This window comes from Peromyscus leucopus, chromosome 10 (genome assembly GCF_004664715.2).
Source record: "Peromyscus leucopus breed LL Stock chromosome 10, UCI_PerLeu_2.1, whole genome shotgun sequence".
Lineage (NCBI taxonomy): Eukaryota > Metazoa > Chordata > Mammalia > Rodentia > Cricetidae > Peromyscus > Peromyscus leucopus.
In genome coordinates, this window is record NC_051071.1 from 3,744,926 (window position 1) to 3,763,906 (window position 18,981).

Below are 18,981 nucleotides of genomic sequence, written 5' to 3' on the forward strand. Positions count from 1 at the left end.
TAGGCTTGTGCAATAAAAACCATGCCTTAAAGACAGGCAAAGGAAAATGTGGTAGTACTTCACAGAGGAAGGAACTTCCAATGGATAAAAAAGTGCCAAGAGAAGCACCAAGAGACTCAGAAACAGGACACCTAACAACAGGATACAGGATACCTAGGCCAGGGTAGCCCTCGGGATGTTTTCCAATACTGAAGAGAAGGAAGATAAATACTTGTATTAGGGTTTCTATTGCTGTGAAGAAACATCATGACCACAACAACTCTTATAAAGAAAAACAGTTCATTGGGGTGACTTGCATACAGTTCAGAGGTTCAGTCCATTTTCATCATGGTAGGACAAGGCAAAGTACAGACATAGTGTTGGAGCTAGAGCTGAGAGTCTTACATCTTGCAGGCAACAGCAAATGGTCTCTGAGACTGAGTGGTATCCAGAGCATAGGGGACATCATAGCCTGCCCCTACAATGACACACTTCTTCCAACAAGGCCATACCTATTCCAACAAAGCCACACCTCCTAAGAGTGGCACTCTCATTGAGTGCCATCTTCTTTCAAACCACCACATTCCACTCCTTGGCCCCCAAAGGCTTGTAGCCACACCATAATGCAAAAATGCAACCAGTCCAACTTCAAAAGTCCCTATAGTCTCATATAACACAATCACAAACATATTTAAAAGTCTAAAGTTCAAAGTCTCTTCGGAGATTCATGAAATCTCTTAACTGTAATCCCCTATAAAATAAAAACCAAAAAGCAGATCACATACTTCCAACATATAACGGCACAGAATATAAAATTACTATTCTAAAACAGAGGAAAGAGAAGACAGTGAGGAAATACTGGACCAAAGCAAAACCAAAAACAATCTGGGCAAACTCCAAACTCTATAGCTCCCTGTTTGATGTCAAAGCACTCTTCAGATCTCCAACTCAACTCAGGTTTGTTGACTACAACACACTTCTTTTTCTTGGACTGTTTCCACTCCCTGTTAGCAGCTCTCCTCAGCAGGTATCCATCCTATGGTTCTTGCATCTCCAACATCTTGGAGTCTCCAAGGCAATCCAGGCTTCACCTTCATAACTTCACAAAACAGTATCTCTAAGCCTCCATTCAGGAACACCCCTGACACATGCCTGGCCTCAGTGGCTTTCCTTAGTCTCAGGGATAAATTCCATAACCCCTTTCCTCTATCCTTAAATCCAGAAACCCGTGGCCGAAGCTACCAAGTTCTGCTGCTTACTGGGGCTGAGATGTCCCCCACCCCACGTTCAATTACATCTTCATCAGCTTTCTGTCCTTCACTGCCTAAGCTTGGCTGTACTGAAACTGGATCTCGACACCAGGCTAGCCTCAAACTCAGATATCTACCAGTTTCTGCCTTCCAAGTGCTGGGATTAAAGGTGTGGACCACTACACCTGCCTCTGAGCTTTTCTTTTTTTTTATTTTTATTTATTTATTTTTTTTTTTTCGAGACAGGGTTTCTCTGTGTAGCTTTGCGCCTTTTCCTGGAACTCACTTGGTAGTCCAGGCTGGCCTCGAACTCACAGAGATCCGCCTGCCTCTGCCTCCCGAGTGCTGGGATTAAAGGCGTGCGCCACCACCGCCCGGCCTCTGAGCTTTTTTTTAGTTCTTTTTCACTAGTTGGAAACTTAGCTGGGTGGGATCTTGCCCTTAGGTCATGACTCCCTTTATTCCATTTCTTAACCTGTTTATGTGCTTGAACACAGGATTTAACTTTATTGCACTTTCTGGTGTCCCTTTTCTCCTTAAATCTTACATTTTCTAATTTACCCTGTGCAGTTTGTTCCTTTCTTTATGCTGTTCTGAGATTTCCTCTGCCAACAGAATTAATCCAAAACTCTTCACTTTAGCCTTAGGCAGACTCTTCTGAGTGGCAAAAGGCAGCCACTTTCTTCACCAAAATATCACAAGAATGATCTCTAGGCAACATACTAAAATTCTTCTCTGAAACTTCGAGTGATTCCCCCACAGTTCAAATAACTTTCCTTAGTTACAGAGGCAAATTCCATAGCCCCTTTCTTCTATCCTTTGAAAGGGTTAAACTCTCTCACTTGCAAAACTTTATTTAGAGCCCAGTTCTCTGAGAAGAACAAACAGGTGTTGCCAGCATTTAAGCATTACCCGGTCTTAGGAAACTTGCCAGTAAGTAAGCAGTACCTTGGCTCACTCAGGATCCTGACAACATCATCCTTTGTAGCCCCATTTGCATAGCCGGTTTGAGAGAGGTGGCCACGCCCACCCCTCCCTCTCTCTTCCTTTCTTTCCCCACAAGGGGAGTCTGCACCTCCTCTCTTCCCCTGTTCCCATCTCTTTTCTCTCTTCCTCTCTTCTTCTCTTATCTCCAGAGGTGTACTCTACATCCCTTCTTCCCTTCCCTTAATAAAATCCTCCACATGAGCGCTGTCTGCATGGAGTGAGGGATTTTTCTGTGGTGCCTCTTGGCTCCAACCCACCAAGGACACAGTCCGCTGCTTTTAAATACAATGGGTGCCTTTCCAACAAAGGGACATTTAACTACAAGGCCTTTATATCCAGGGTCAAGGGAGGGAAAGAAACAAACACAGAAGGTCTAAGTCAACCTCACAGTATCTTGAGGACAAATGTGCATGCAAATACGTCCCAAAATGATAAGACTAAACTGCAGCCAATTGAAAATATGCTAAATAGTTAGGTAGCTGACCCTGAAACTCCCCTTGGCTGTGCTTAAAAGGAGCTTGCACGTCCCTCTAGGGGTCATCGCCATTTTGTACAGATTTGTGACCTCACATGCATGTGGTATAATAAATGCTCTTTGTTCTTGCATACTATTTGAGTCTGGGGTCTTCCTTCAACGTTTTCTCGAACCCGACATATGGTGAATTTGCCGGGAACACTAGGGCCCCCTGTTAGGATGGCAGCAGGACAGCCCATCATCCCAGAATGCCTGTCTACCTCAGAAGGGCCCCTTCCCTAAACGCCCCTAAGAGCCAAATGATGCCCACTAAGTCAGCTAGAAGCAGTTTTTCCAGGAGAAACAACACCCCTATTCCTATTCACTCACTTTTTTATAATAAACAAAAAGTCTGGAATGTTAGGATCCTGCCCTCACTCTGGCACATGCTCAGCGTGGGTTCTTGCATCTTACGTTATCAGCGGGCGTGGGCAACTACATACCCCACTTAAATGGCCAGATGCAGACACCCATGCTCTCTCTCTGCTCTGCTCTGCTCCCTCCCCCATCTTTCTCTCTCACCAGGCCTGGTCCCCTTCCCCCCAACCCTTTTCCCTCCTGATAAAGCTCCAAAAAGTATTGTTGGGTTCTGTCGTGAGGTGACCTTTCCATGCAATAACCAGTGCTGTTTACCTTTCACCCCCCAAACTCATTAATGGAGTGTTCTAAAACATTTCTGTTCTCTGTTCTCCGCAGATCAGTGAGTTTGGGACTGTGTCTTTATGTGTCTTTGCTCTGTCTGTTTTGTCTTTGCCCTGGTTTGTGACCAGACACAAACTAGAGAACAACTGAGGAAGGGAGGACACTCCATTAACTTCCTCCTGGTCTCAAAGTCTTAGGACACTCAGTGCTCCCTTCTGGTAGAACCTGTGAGTTCCAATTTGTTGGAATTAGGGGACTCCAATACGAATCTGGTTGTGGTAGCCACAGGTAGTTTATAGGTGCCTGGGAACAGGACAGGCTGCCATCTTTTTCAAACACTGGTGGATTTGTTTGGTTTTGTATGTGTATGTTTATGATCTGTTCATCCTCTTTTATGTTCTTGAAAAATACTATCGTGGGGCAGGCAATGAGCTCCACCCCCCTGGACCTTGTTTGAACACATTTGGAGGACTTTTAAACATTTGGTGCATTAAAGGGAGAGTCTGGAATTAATTGTGTGGTGGGGGAAACTAACGATTTTTTTTTTTTTTTTTAAACAGGAATACTGACAGCCTGGGCAGCCACCACTTGCTCCCCCTCCCTTCCTGAGCTAAGTTCTTCACTGTGTTCATATAATTTACAGCTGGTGACTCTCCCACCTTAACCCTTTCCTGTCCTGACACTGGCTAAGAAACTGCACTATTAAAACAGCCTATATATTTTCAAGTCTTGACTTTAAAATAAAAATAAAATATATTATGTTTGGAAAAATTATGCTTTTGTTTCCATGGGGGAAAAATATATGGGTTTTGGTCATTTGGATTCAATGGGTTATAAATACTCATCATCATTCAGGGAAATTGGTTACAAATTATTATTGGTAATGGTAAAGAAAAACTAATCATGTTTCACATTGGTACAGATTTTTATATATTGATACAATTTAAGGTAATTTTTTGTGTGTATATATATACATATATATGTATATATTTCTACTCTTGTTTAAGATATTGTACCTATGCAATATTCTAAATTATTAAAAAGAAACTACAAAAAGGACTTTGGTAAAAGGTTTAATGTTATCTAAAATAAAAAGAGAGAGAGAGAGAGAAAAGGATGTCCAAAATAAAAATGTCTGGCTAAATCAGAGGAACAGAGATAAAAAGCCTGACCAAAAAATACATTAAAAAAAATTGTAAAAGGCCAGAGGAAATATGTTAAATTTTTGACCATATTAACTTAACACTGGTTAGTTTTCTTTATTTAAAAAGCAGATGATTCTTCAGTGCAAAATGTTTATGTTAAAAATGGGATCATGCTCTTTAAAGGAGGGAAGAAAATTGAGGTCCCATGTCAAACTTATTTAAAAATATAATATATAATTAAAAATACAGATTAATAATAAATCATCATATTACAGCCCTCTGGGTTACAGGGCTCTCTATATGATTGGCCTTCTATAAAATAATAGGACTGAACTCTTAGCTATTCAGAATTTCATAAAAAAGTCCAAACATATTTCTTAAAGATTGTCAGCATCACATCTATAGTCTATAAATAAACTGTAGTCTAACTGCTCCTATAATGTCTAAAGATATACTTAAAAAAATAAGAGCAAAACAAAACCTGAGAGGTCCTTTTGACTAATATATCTACAAGGTAAGATGATGCCCTGGTTGCCGTTACCAAACTTAGATATATTTTCAAGATTAAGCCTAAGTTTGTTTAGCTCAGATATATTTAACAAGTAACAGTCCTCAAATCTATCAAACATCTGATGAATATGGCATTTAAACTATTTAATAAAAAGCTTACTATAACAGACAAGAGACTCCCAGCTCCTAATAATGATTCACAGTCTCCAAAGAAGATATGGAACAACAAAATGACAATGCCATCTGAATTGCTGATAACAATGACCACTGGGCAAGATGCCCCAACGCAACACCTGCTGCCAAGACTCAGCCCAAACTATAGACAAAGAAGACACTGACAAAATAAAGTCAGTCTTCCCCATGTTCCTCCTCCACAAAAAAAATTCTCTCCTTATGGGCCTGGCATCCAAAGACTGATGCTGTCCTGATACCTCTGCCTCCAACACATCGTATGTAGGATCGGAGGAAACGCTGAAGAAGACCCCAGACTCAAATAGTATGCAAGAACAAAGAACATTTGTTATACCACATACATGTGGGGTCACAAACCTGTACAAAATAGCGATGACTCCTAAAGGGACGTAAAAGCTCATTTTAAGCACAGTCAAGGGGAGTTTCAGGATTAGCTACCTAATTGCTTACTTTGTTTCGTTTTTGTTTTGTTTTGTTTTGTTTTGTTTTTTGTTTTTGTTTTTGTTTTTTTGAGACAGCTTTGGAGCCTGTCCTGGAACTCACTCTGTAGACCAGGCTGGCCTCTGCCTCCAGAGTGCTGAGATTGAAGGCGTGTGCCACCACTGCCTGGCTTGTTTAGCATATTTTTAATTGGCTGAGGTTTAGTCATAATTTTTGGACACATCTGCACAAGCTTGAATGTGACTCAGAAGGGGCTGCTGGGTTTGTCCTCTGTGTTTGTTTGTACTCTCCCTTGACCCTGAATATAAGGGCCTTGAGATAAATAGCCCTTTGTTGGAAAAGATACCTGTTTATCCTTCTCAGAGAACTGGAACCTAAATTCAGTTTTGAAAGTGGAAGAGTTTAACCCTTTCACCTTAACTCCAGAACCACATGGCCAAAGCTGCCAAGTTCTGCTGCTTACTGGGGCTGGAACATGGCCCCCTGATTCAAATATATCTTCACCAACTTTCTATTTTCAATAGTTACCTTCACTGCCTAAGCTTGGATATTCTGGAACTTGCTCTGTATACCAGAGTGGCCTCAAAATCAGAGATCTGCAAGTCTCTGCTTTTCAAGTGCTGGGATTAAAGATGTGCACCACCAAAACTGAGCTCTAAGCTTTTCTTTAGTTTCTTTCCACAAGCTGGACACTTAGCTGGGTGGGATCTTGCCATGAGCTCACCACACCTTTTATTCCATTTCTTAATCTGTTATTCTCCTTGCTCAGCTCATTCCTTCTCATTATAAATCTTCAAAAGATTTTCCACTAATAACCGCATGAATGACAAAGTCTATAATCTAAAATGCTTCACTTTTGTCTCAGGTAGACTCTTCAGATAAGGACAAAAAGCAGCCACATTCTTCACCAAAATATCACAAGAATGATCTCTAGGCCACATACCAAAATTCTTCTCCTCTGTAACCTCTTGAGCAAGGCCCCCACAGTTCATCAAGTCACACTCAGCACCACTGTCTACCATGCTCCTACTAGTATGGCCCATTAAGCAGCATTTAAAGCATTCAACTGTTTTTTAGTCCACAGTCCCAAAGTCAATATTCCTTCGAACAAAAGCACGGTCTGCCTGTCAAAGCAATCCCTACTGCTGGTACCAACTGGTCTTAGCTAGGGTTTCTATTGCTGCAACAAAACACCATGACCAAAAAGCACGTTGGAAAAGAAAGGATTTATTTGCCTTACATTTCCACATTGCTGTTCATCACTGAAGGAAGTCAGGATAGGAACTCAAACAGGGCAGGATCGTGGAGGCAGGGAGCTGATGCCAAGGCCATGGAGGGGTGCTGCTTACTGGCTTGCTTCATGTGGCTTGCTCACCCTGCTTTCTTATAGAACCCAGGACCACAAGCTGAGGGATGGCATTTCCCACCATGGGCTGGGCCCTCCTCCACTGATCACTAATTGAGAAAATGCCTTTGAGCTGGATCTTCTGGAGGCATTTCCTCAACTGAGGCTCCTTCCTCTCAGATGACTCTAGCTTGTGTCAAATTGACACACAAGACCGGTCAGTAGTATTCTTAATCTATCCATTTAAATACTTTACATTATAACATTCATTTATTCATTTGCATGCATGCACGCACCCATGTGTACATTTGTAGCGCAAGTTGTTAGGAGGTCTTTTTAATAAAATCAAACCTGATGCCAGTTATTGTGGTGAAAGCTGGAAGATCAGAGAGACAGAACAGGCCACAGCTAACCTCACCTGGCCAACTTCTCAGCCGATCCTGTTTCCTCAAACTTGAAGCCTCTGTGTCCTTATCTAAATGGATCTCAGCTGAACTGCTTCTTGAAAGCCTGAAAACTTAACCAGTCAGTTCCTGGTTTTCACGCCTTATATACCTTTCTGCCATCACTTCCTGGGATTAAAGGCTCACTTCATGGGATTAAAGGCATGACTCACCATGCCTGGCTGTTTCCAGTGTGGCTTTAAACTCACAGAGATCCAAATGGATCTCTGCCTCCCAAGTGATAGGATTAAAGCCGTGTGCTACCACTGCTTAACCTCTATGTTTAATATTGTGGCTGTTCTGTTCTCCGACCCCAGATAAGTTTATTAGAGTGCACAATATTTTGGGGAACACAATACCACTGAAATGTGATTTCATTTGTATGTTAATAAATAAAGTTGCCTGGGGGTCAGAGCTAATAGCAAGCCATAGCAGAAGCCGGGCAGTGGTGGCGCACACCTTTAATCCAGATCACATGACAAGCAGATCTCTGTGTGTTCAAGGATACAGCCAGCATGGAGACACACGCCTTTAATCTCAATATCAACCACAGAGACCTAGAGGTCTGTAAAGACAGGCAGTGACTAGGAGGTCATGTGGTTGGATTTACAACCAATAAGAAGGCAGAACAGAAAGTCAATAAAAAGACAGATACACAGGAAGTAGGCCTCTTGCTGAGGGGAAGGACAGCAGCGGCAGGAAGGGTAAGAAGGTGGTTTTAAGTCTCACCTCTCAGCTACTGCTCTGACCTCTTGGGCTTTTAACTCTGCATTTGGCTCTGTGTTTCTTATTTAATAAGACTGTTACATCTACATACATTCATGTACCATAGAATGCATGTAGAACTCAAACAGGTCATCAGATTTGACAGCAAGCACATTTACTCACAAAGCCATATTGATGAAGGCCTTTTTTTAAAACCAAAAAACAGAATATAGACTGTGACAGAAGAAACTAATTGTATTCCAGAATACATCATAAACTCTCTAAGGAGGAAGAGACAAAATGATACCCAACAAAATTTCTGAAAATATTGTTTTGACTACAAACATATGACTCCCCCATAACTGTATATAAACATTGTACTGTAGTTGATAATGGATTGGATTTTTTTTACAAGACAGACAGGAACAATTCTAAAACTATTTTATGTACAGACTACAACAAACAAATAATGTACTACAGCTCTGCTAAAGAGAGAGGGTACATATAAGTAACAGGGTAAGCCAGAATGAATCTAGAATGTAATTGTAGATTATAGTCCAGACATGAGTACAAAACCATTTAAGAGTACTAACTTAATATAGATATAGAAATAACTATAATGTATACACACATACACACATGGATTATACATCCATTTTCTACATTACATTTCTACAAAATGATTATAAATATTTTCTAGTTCTTTCTACTGAAAAGGTTTAAAAGCAATCACACACCAGTAACTAGATCTTAGTTTTAAATATCATTCTCCAACAAAAGAAATGAGTTCTCATAAAAATGGCTGGTTCCAAAGGCTGAGAGGCCCCCAGCTGGATCAGGCCCTCTGAATAGGTGAGACAGTTGATTGGCTTGATCAGTTTGGGAGGCAACTAGGCAGTGGGACCAAGTCCTGTGCTCATTACATGAATTGGCTGTTTGAAACCTGGAGCTTATGCAGGGACACTTGGCTCAGTCTGGGAGGAAGGGACTGGACCTGCCTGGACTGAGTCTACCAGGTTGATCGCAGTCCTCAGGGGAGGATTTGCCCTGGAGGAGGTGGGAATGGGGGGTAGGCTGGAGGTAAGGGGAGGGTGTGGGAGGGGGGAGAATAGAGGAACCCGTGGCTGATATGTAGAACTGAATGGTATTTAATAAAATAATAAAATAAAATATAATAAAATAAAATAAAAAAAGGCTGGTTCCATGGTTGGATATAAGAATATACAAAAGGAACCTGTAGCATATTTATAGGGTCACAAAGTAAAAAATGTACTCAGAAAAAATGTCAAAAAGACATTCAGGCCTATCTAGCCAAAACTATTTAAGATAATAATAATGTATAAGGCTATAACCCAAAGTACAAAATTAATATCCCTGAGTCCATACAGATACAAATGGGTGGATGAATAAATGAATTAATGACAAGAAGAAAGAGCTAAATTTCCCAAACAATAATAGCAACAAAAATTTAGTTCCATTGGTAGAACACTGAACTAGCATGTATGAGGTCCTGGGTTCAATCCCCAGGACTAGGAAGGGAAACAATAATAATTTATGTAGAGATTCATTCCACCAAGGAAACAGCTTAATTCTCACCTCTTAAATGAAAACCACAAGTACGACTTGCATAAACACACATTCTAGCTGGGCAGTGGTGGCACACGCCTTTAATCCCAGCACTTGGGAGGCAGAGCCAGATGGATCTCTGTGAGTTTGAGGCCAGCCTGGTCTACAGAGTGAGTTCCAGGACAGGCACCAAAACTACACAGAGAAACCCTGTCTCGAAAGCAAACAAACAAACAAACAAATAAATAAATAAATTCACATTCTATCACAAGGAAACGAAACTTCTGACATGGGACTAGGTGTGCAGTCCACAGACTCAACCTAGCACTATGCCATTCACTCTGCACCTTGAGTTACTGTCCTGTTAGCAGAATGTAAGAAGGGAAAGGAGCTTGGTCAGAGTGGCCCAAGTGGAGTACCCTTGGCAACCAGACAGCGTCAGCATGTGATGTGCCTGCCTTACACTAACTAGGTAGAGCATTGTAGAAAATTCTGTTTGGACAGTGACTTGGTTAAAGAATTTAATTAAAAACAAAACAAAACAAACAAAAACACAATTTCAGGAAGGTAATATTTGGATTTGGAATTGGAAGAGTCAGGCTACAATCCTGGCTTTGCAGGTTATAATTTGGATTACACTCTAAGCAAGCTACTTAAACTCTCTGTAGCTCAAGTTCAATAACCATGAAACATGGATAAACATTTAGCTGGCCTAATCTTTAGGGGGATTCAATGGAATTATGATTATACTTTGAATTTTATAAAACAATAAATGCAGGTAGATATGTAATCATTCCATTATTTATGTATTGAAGGAGTTGCTCTAAATTAAGTCTCCAAAGTAACATTTTAAAAAGGTTTTCAGTGAGATGGTTCAGTGGGCAAAAGCACTTGCCACATAAGCCTGGTAACCTAAGGTCAATCCTGGGAACACACGAAGAGGTGGAAAGAGAAAACCAAAGCCACAAAGTTTTCTGTTGCCATGCATGAACCATGGAATACTCACCCTCTCATACACAGATCATGCACATACATGCAAACACGTGAACACACAAACACACTTAACAACAATAAGTTGTTAAGTTAAAGAAGGGCTCAGTCTGGCCAAGGCTGAACATTTGCAATTCCAGCACTAGGTAGGCTAAAGCAAGAGGACTGTGAGTTCAAGATTAGTCTGGGCTACAGAGTAAGACTCTAGAGAGATGGGGGAGTTTCAGAACCCAATCTAAATTGATTTGGAGTTCCAATAATTAACTGGCTCCCTTACATCAATGTGTGAATTTTACCAAAGGAACTTATCAGTTTTGTACTGACTAAGTCATCAACTATCACTCTAACTTTCTTCCTTTCCTGACAAGAGGGCTACTTGAAGAAAATGGCTCAGTTTTTAATGCCTCAGCCTCTGTTCATTTTTCCATTGAAGGCAGAGTGGCACCTCATCTACTTTCTAACCTTTAAACAAAGTAGGCATGAAAGACTTCCTAATGGGCAAGCACTGTGATTACATAGTTCTTCCATAAACCTTGTGAGTTCTTGATTTCACTTAAGAGTTGGGACCTTGTGAGCTGGACCCGTGTCAGCCATCTGTGCAGAAGTAACAAAGGTGGGGGCCAAACATTCTCCAATGAACCACATCCTACATCTTTTGACACAAAGTATACTTTTACTTATAAATAATAAGCTAGCTTATTACTTTTAACAATGATAGGTAAAAAAACTATCATTTTGGGTTTTACTGGCCCACTAAGATCAAAATCAAAACTACATGGTTCCTGGTAGAAAATGAATTAAAAAATAAAAACAGAACCATATATCAGTAATTGAGCTAAATTTGGTGAGGCCAAATCTCAAAAGTGCTGATCACAAAGGTGAGAAAAGCTTGTGTCAAGCAGATTACAATATCAAGATTTAGCAATGCAAAACATCCCTTATTTCAAAAGGTGTAAGAGATAACCTATTTTGAGCCAAATATGAATAACCATGGTCTGGAAAGATGGATTCAGGTTCCTTTGTTCCAATGTAGAAGCAGTCACATGAACTTTTATATTCACAGACCAAAAGCATATATTACACAGACATCTTCCAAACACAATAGTGGAAACATTAGATATTTGGATTACAGCAAGATGGAAATGGCTGTGCTACAGGTTTTATATGTTAACTGATGACATCCTTAGCTTTGGGTTGCTGGAAGCTAATAATTTATTATGTTAATAGACTCCAAAACTTTTTACCCAATAGCTAAAAGGATGTTAGCTCAGAAACAGATATGGGGGATTGATAGATGGATATTACTAAAAAGACTAAAGATAACCCTAGACAATTTTGGCTCTTCACCTGCAACATCCCAATACTCTACAATCACAATGTTTACTCTGTCCATCAACCTCATAGAATCGTTAATCTTAACATGAAACCACTTGCATGTTGAAACATGTTACTGGGTACAACTTAAATCCATATTCCTGGGCCTCAGTCACTCATATTCAGCTCAGAATAAGACATGTTGGCACTGGGGACATGGCTCAGACAGTGAAAGTGTCTGCTACACAAGCATGACGACCAAGTTTGGAATCCCAGCACTGATGTCTCCCTGTCCTCACAGCATGATCCCTGAAGCTCACTGGCCAGACAGCCTAGCCTAATCAATAAGCTCCAAATTCAGTGAGAGACTCTACCTCAAAAATTAAGTGAAGAGGCTAGATTAGATAGGGTTTAAGAGCACACTGCTATTACAGAGGACCTAAGTTTAGTTCCCAGTATCTACATCAGGCAGCAAACAACCACCTGTAACTCCAGCGCCAGGAGACTCAATGCTTTCTTCTGGCCTCTGTGGGCACTGGCACTCATATGCAGTTACCACCACCACCCCCAACACACACAAGTCAGCCAGCTAACAATTACTTGAAACGCCGGCTCCAGGGGATCTGAAACCCTCTTCTAGACTCACTGGCATCTGTGCACATTTGACATCCACTCACACAGACACACATACTTCCATATAAGTAAAAAAAATCTTCAAAAGATTCTGAATGCTTTTCTCTCACATGAGCACACACACAAGAAATAAGCATGTTTATTCATATTTAAATACTACATAATATACACATGCTTTGAAACACCAAATAGAACTCATAAAATTTTTTGTTCTATGTATCACTTTAAAAAATAGGGCTAGAGGCTGGGCATAGTGGTGCACTCCTTTAATCCCAGCAATCAAAAGGAATAGCCAGGCAATTCAAAGCCAGCCAGATCTACAGTAAGTGCCATGTTAGCTAGGAATACAGAGACCTTGTCTCAAAAAACAGCAATAACCACGATCCCCCCCGCCCACACGCCCAAAAAAAGTAGGACAGAGAATACAGTTCAGTGGTAAGTATGAACAAGGCAGAGAATAAAAAAATGTAAAGGGGCTAAGGAGGTGGCTCAGCCAATAAAGTGCTTGCCATGAAAGCATGAGGATATAAATTAAATTCCCAGGACCCACATACAAGCTGGGTGCTATAGTACAAACATGTAATCCCAGCACAGGAAGGCAAAGACAGGAAGATCTCTGTGCTCGCTGGCCATTCAGTCAAGCTCAATCAGCAACCTCCAGGTTCAATGAGAAAATACCTACTTCTTATGTATGTATCTAAAAAAGTTTAGACTTCTTCAAATAAACGGTGAGATGGATGGATGGATGGATGGATGGATGGATGGATGGATGGATGGATAACAGATGACAGATTTAGAAAATTTTTCTTTGGGGGGGGAGGCGTTCAAGACAGGGTTTCTCTGTATAGTTTTGGTGCCTGTCTTGGATCTCGCTCTGTAGACCAGGCTGGTCTCGAAATCAGAGATCTGCCTGCCTCTGCCTCCCGAGTGCTGGGATTAAAGGTGTGCACCACCACCACCTGGCTGATAATTTTATTCTGATGGTGGTAGTGGTTTGTTTGGGGATTTGTCTGTCTGTCTGTCTGTTTGTTTGAGACCAGGTTTCACTATGGAACTCTGGCTGTCCTCAAACTCACAAGAGCTATGCCTCTGACTCCTGAATGCTGGGATTAAGGGCATGTACTACCACATCTTGGTTAATTTTTAAAACACAAAAGAGGCTGGAGAGTTGGCTCAGCAGTTAAGAGCACTGGCTGCTCTTGTGGAGGAAAAAGGTTGATTCCTAGAAACTACATGGAGGCTCACAGCTGTCTACAACTCCAGTCCCAGGGGATCCAACACCCTCTTCCAGCCTCCTCAGGCAGCAGGCACACATGCGGTATCCAAATATACCTGCAGGCAAAAAAAAAACTATATGCATAAAATAATAAAATAGTCATTTAAAAAGACAACAACAAGCCGGGCGTTGGTGGCGCAGGCCTTTAATCCCAGCACTCGGAGCAGAGCAGGTGATCGCTGTGATTCGAGCAGCTGGCTACAAGTGAGCTCCAGAAAGCGAAAGCTACACAGAGAAACCCTGTCTCGAAAAAAAAAAAAAAAAAAAAAAAAAAAAAAAAGACAACAAGTTGGTCACAGAAGTAGATATTATATAATAAAGAATGCTTTTATATAAACCAGTTAAGTAACAAGGGGTTTCCAAGGGATGATAGTTCAGGTAAAACGTATAGGACACTGTTTAAAGTAACCAGTGTAATAAGGTCTAAGCAGCTACACCTGTGACAAGTTTACTGTGATCAGTGAAATACAAGGAAAGTGTTATAGCATGGGCAGTTATACTCATCCTCACTGAATACGTCTGGTATGATAACACATGCATATAATCCTAACACCTAGGAAATGGACAGTGAATCAGAGTACAAGGTCCTAAATAAAACACTGTCTCAAAAAAATTAGCCAAATGCTATTAATGTCTACTTCTGTTAAGTGTTAGAAGGATGGTATGGTAGGAAAAAACAAAACAAAACGAAACAAAAAACACCCAAACAAACAAAAAACAAGGGCATCAGAGTCAGACAAATAGGAATCCAAACTAAATACTTAGGTAACCTTCAATAGGTCAAGTTCTCTGATTTTTGGTCTTCTCAATCCAAACAAAAACTTTTGGGGATAGTGTGAGAGCTTAAGTTATGTTTTAAGTTTTAATAACTGTGCTTAAGAGATCTATAAAACAAAAAAATGCCTCTAACCTGTAAGTCCCCACTTGTCCAAGGATAGGTAACTTCCTGGAATGCTGGGGGCTGTTGTTGATGTAAGATAACAAGCCATATGTTTTCACTTCCATAAACAACGTTGGCTGCCCCAACTGCACAAGATGTGTTTGATCTCGACATGTACTTGAGACGTACTTAGGCAGGAAGTATGTCAGAATGTATGCTTGTACCCGATTGGACAAAGTCAGGAAGTATGGAGCCTTATAGGTTTTGCCCATGTAAACACTGGAATTATTGGATATGGACCTGGCCAGTGTCCATAGTCCTGGTCAGTATTTAATAAAGTTTACTTCAAATTTGGATCAAGAAATGTGGTAATGGTCTTTTCTATTCCAGTGGGATTAACAATAGTGTAATATATATGACCTCTAACAGCAGATAAATAATGTAAATCAAGCATTTGGACACTGCACTCCATCACCAGTAGTTATCCTTCATCCTTGTCTCTCCAGCACAGACCTTTTACTCAGTGGAGTGCGGGTTATACTTCATAGGCTGTCCCTGGAGAAAGAAGCCAGGCTGGCAGCACTGAATGCTGCCAAATATGGTTCAAGCTTTCAGCATTCCTTATGCAAAGTTATGAAAATATGTGCAATATCACTTTCCATTCTGCTCCTGCTTTTTTTCAAAAATGAAACAATCCTGCTCATTGGGGTTTTTGTTTTGTTTTGTTTTAATCCATTTCTTATCTATCTCCCCTAACAATGCAAGCACTATAAAGGCAGGTACTCTGGTCCATGCTGTACTACATATATAAAGCCCAAGTAATAGGAAAATTCCTCAAAAGTAAGGACAATGAAAAGTGTTACAAAAAAAAAAAAGATTAGGAGCTGCAGAGATGGCTCAGTGGTTAAGAGAATTTACTGCTCTCGAAGAGGCCCAGGGTTTGGTTTCCATCACCAACACAGTGGCTTACAACCATCTGTGACTCCAGTTCCAGATCCTATTAAGATCAATCCACGTGAATCTATTTAATAAGTAATAGGGATTTATTAAGATATAAATTGAAGAAATACACTCACAAACACAGAACAGAGTAGACAGCTGAAGTCTGATCTGACTGGGAGCAAATTTACCTTGCAGGCAATAGGGAGAAGGGACATGTGACCCTTTTCTCTTTCCTTTTAAGAGGTCACAACAGCAAGAAGCACCACCTCCTTTGGGCCCTACAGCTCAAGGTCATGGGCAGAGCAAATACCACTACACAGGGGAACCTCCTCTTCTGACCACCGAGGGCACCAGGCATGCATGTGGTATGCATACATACAAATAGGCAGAACACTGATAGATGATTGATAGATAGATAGATAGATAGATAGATAGATAGATAGATAGATGAATAAATATTTTCATTTTTAAAAAGACTAGTCCAAACAGAACACTCCTAGCACTGTCCCTGTTGTTTTATTTCATTTTCCAGACAAAAGAAATAATATATATTATGAGTAATTTTCAAATGCTAAAATTAAAACAGCATACTACCCTACAACACCCGGCATAATTAATAAAAACAAAAGGGCTAGGCATGGTAGTATATGCCTTTAATCCTAGCACTCAGGAGGAACAGGCAAGCAGATCTCTGAGTTCTAGGCCAGCCTACTCTATATAATGAGTTCCAGGTTAGCCAGGGCTATATCATAAGGCCCTGTCTCAAAGGGGAAAAAAAAGTCAAAAATAAACAAAAGGGCCAGTGACATGGCTTAGAGGGGAATGACCCTTGCTGCCAAGACTGATGACCTAAATTTAATCCCCAGAACCCACATGACAGAAGGGGAGAACTAACTTCCTCAAGTTATCCTCTGACCTCCACAGACATGCATAGTACATGCTACATGCATGCCTCACAAACACAAATTAAATAAGTATGTGTTGTGGGATGGTCTGTATGTCAAATTGCTATGATTGGTCAATAAATAAAACACTGATTGGCCAGTGGCCAGGCAGGAAGTAGGTGGGACAAGGAGAGAGGAGAATTCTGGGAAGCAGAAGGCTGAGGCAGAGAGACACTGCCAGCTGCCACCATGACAAGCTGCATGTGAAGACACCGGTAAGCCACAGGCCATGTGGCAAGGTATAGATCTATAGAAATGGATTAATTTAAGATATAAGAACAGTTAGTAAGAAGCCTGCCACGGCCATACAGTTTGTAAGCAATATAAGTCTCTGTGTTTACTTGGTTGGGTCTGAGCGGCTGTGGGACTGGTGGGTGACAAAGATTTGTCCTGACTGTGGGCAAGGCAGGAAAACTCTAGCTACAAATATGTAAATAAATAAATGTAAAGTAAGTAAATAAAGTACAAACACTTCCATATAAAAGACAATATTCATAGATGTCTAGATGGAACGCCATCCAAGGCAGAAATCTCATCATCCTTAATAGGAGAGGTACTTATTTTAGGATTATAGAAAAGGAAACAAATGCTATCACTTATTACCATCTTTTTATTTTACTATTTCAGCTTACATACCCAGTCTCCCAGACCTTGTATTTACTTTACCTGTATGAATTAACATCTGCAAACATTCTACAGAGTTGTGATAAGCTGCTTCATGAATTGGCATCCATCCCCTGTTATCAGCAACATCCACACTTCGACCTTTTTTGAGCAGTTTCCGTAAAATTTTAACATTGCCTGCTCTGGCAGCAAGTCCAACTGTAGAGCACGTGCCTGAGTAAGCCTCTGTAAAATCCATCCTTTTGATCAGTCTACAAAACAAGGCAGAAAGATAATACTAGTCAGTAAAACAACACTAAACTAGAAATCAGCACATCACAGTCTAGCATCTCACATGAGAAAAATAGGAGAAACTGTCATGGCACACATAGCCTCTGCTATAGCCCAACCCAAACATCTCTCATGTCAGTTCCTAGCAATATTATTTAAATGACCGGGGTAGTTTTTACTTTCAATCTTTCTCCCTCCAGGAATATCTGTCAGATCTTTCCTGTGGACTACCTATTCACATCACACCAAAACACAGAGACTCTATTACTAATGACCACTTGTGAATCCCATTTTACTACCCTCTGTAGGAAACAAACCCGAAAAGGTTTTTAAAACAAAAAGATAGGAATGAACAGTGTTTATTCATTAAAGCAAGAATAAGCAAGGAACCTCATTTTCCTACTCTTGTTGGTCCTTTCCAGAAGTGGATAAACACTTGGGAGCTCAATCCTTCAAAGTGTCTGAATGAATGAATACAACAAAGTCAACAAACAATAGCCAGATAGACAGTGCAGCCTTTGTACACAAGTATCACTGCCCTCATCATAATCACCTCCCTTCAAAGCTCATTTCATTTCATGTTCTCTGGCAATCAAAGTCCCACAAAGATCTCAGTATATGACTCTCACAAACTATTAGCATATATATGTTGGGCTAAGAGTCAGGATTCTCAGGCAAACAGTTATCTCCTAAGAAGTAACCTTCTCAGTACTATTCCCATTCCACTTTTGATTTTTCCTAATGGTCCTTGGGAGAGGAGGCTTGTCAGAAAATGCCAATGTATCTAGCCCAATACTGATGAAAACTTTCTAGAACCATATTGTAAGTAATTTATCCAAAAATTTTGGATAAATTTTTTGAAGAAAGAGGTTAAAAATAAGCAGAAAATAGTCTCAATAGTAAATTTAAACTTATGCATGGTCACCTTTAAAATAAAACGGTACAGTAGAAGTTGATTCTATAACAAGCCAAAACAGCCAATGTCAGCTACAAATTAATTTAATCTAACTGGGTAGAAAGGTCCATTACAGTAAGTGAAGACATTTATTAACAAACATTCAATCATTCAATTAGCAGTTATGTTTTAAGCACCAGCTAAAAATGATCGGCAATGAGGACTATATACTCACAAAGATCCTGTCTCAAATTGTTTACAGTTTCATAGGAATGATAAATAAATGTGGTCCAACACAGAAAATGTAAAGTATCATCAAAGTAGAACAGATTGAAAGCCATATGACAGTCAATGTTGGAGAGGATGTGGAGTAAAGGGAACACTCCTCCACTGTTGGTGGGAATGTAAACTTGTACAACCACTGTGGAAATCAGTATGGCAGTTTCTCAGAAAAATGGGAATCGATCTATCTCAAGACTCAGCCATACCACTCT

General features: G+C 40.4%; 1 protein-coding gene across 7 annotated transcripts in view; it reads right to left on the bottom strand.

Annotated features, from left to right (window-relative positions):
- Asb3 (ankyrin repeat and SOCS box containing 3) overlaps positions 1-18,981 on the bottom strand; it is a 162,228-nt gene that overhangs the window by 119,537 nt on the left and 23,710 nt on the right. For 6 of the 7 annotated variants that reach the window (XM_028860877.2, XM_028860874.2, XM_028860878.2 and 3 more), the window contains one exon: positions 17,365-17,573. In XM_028860877.2, coding sequence (XP_028716710.1) covers positions 17,365-17,560 — 196 coding nt within the window. In that variant the 5' untranslated portion in view covers positions 17,561-17,573. Of the gene's footprint in view, positions 1-13,901; positions 13,989-17,364; positions 17,574-18,981 lie in introns of all 7 variants that reach the window. The other variant, XM_028860873.2, reaches the window with a different exon arrangement.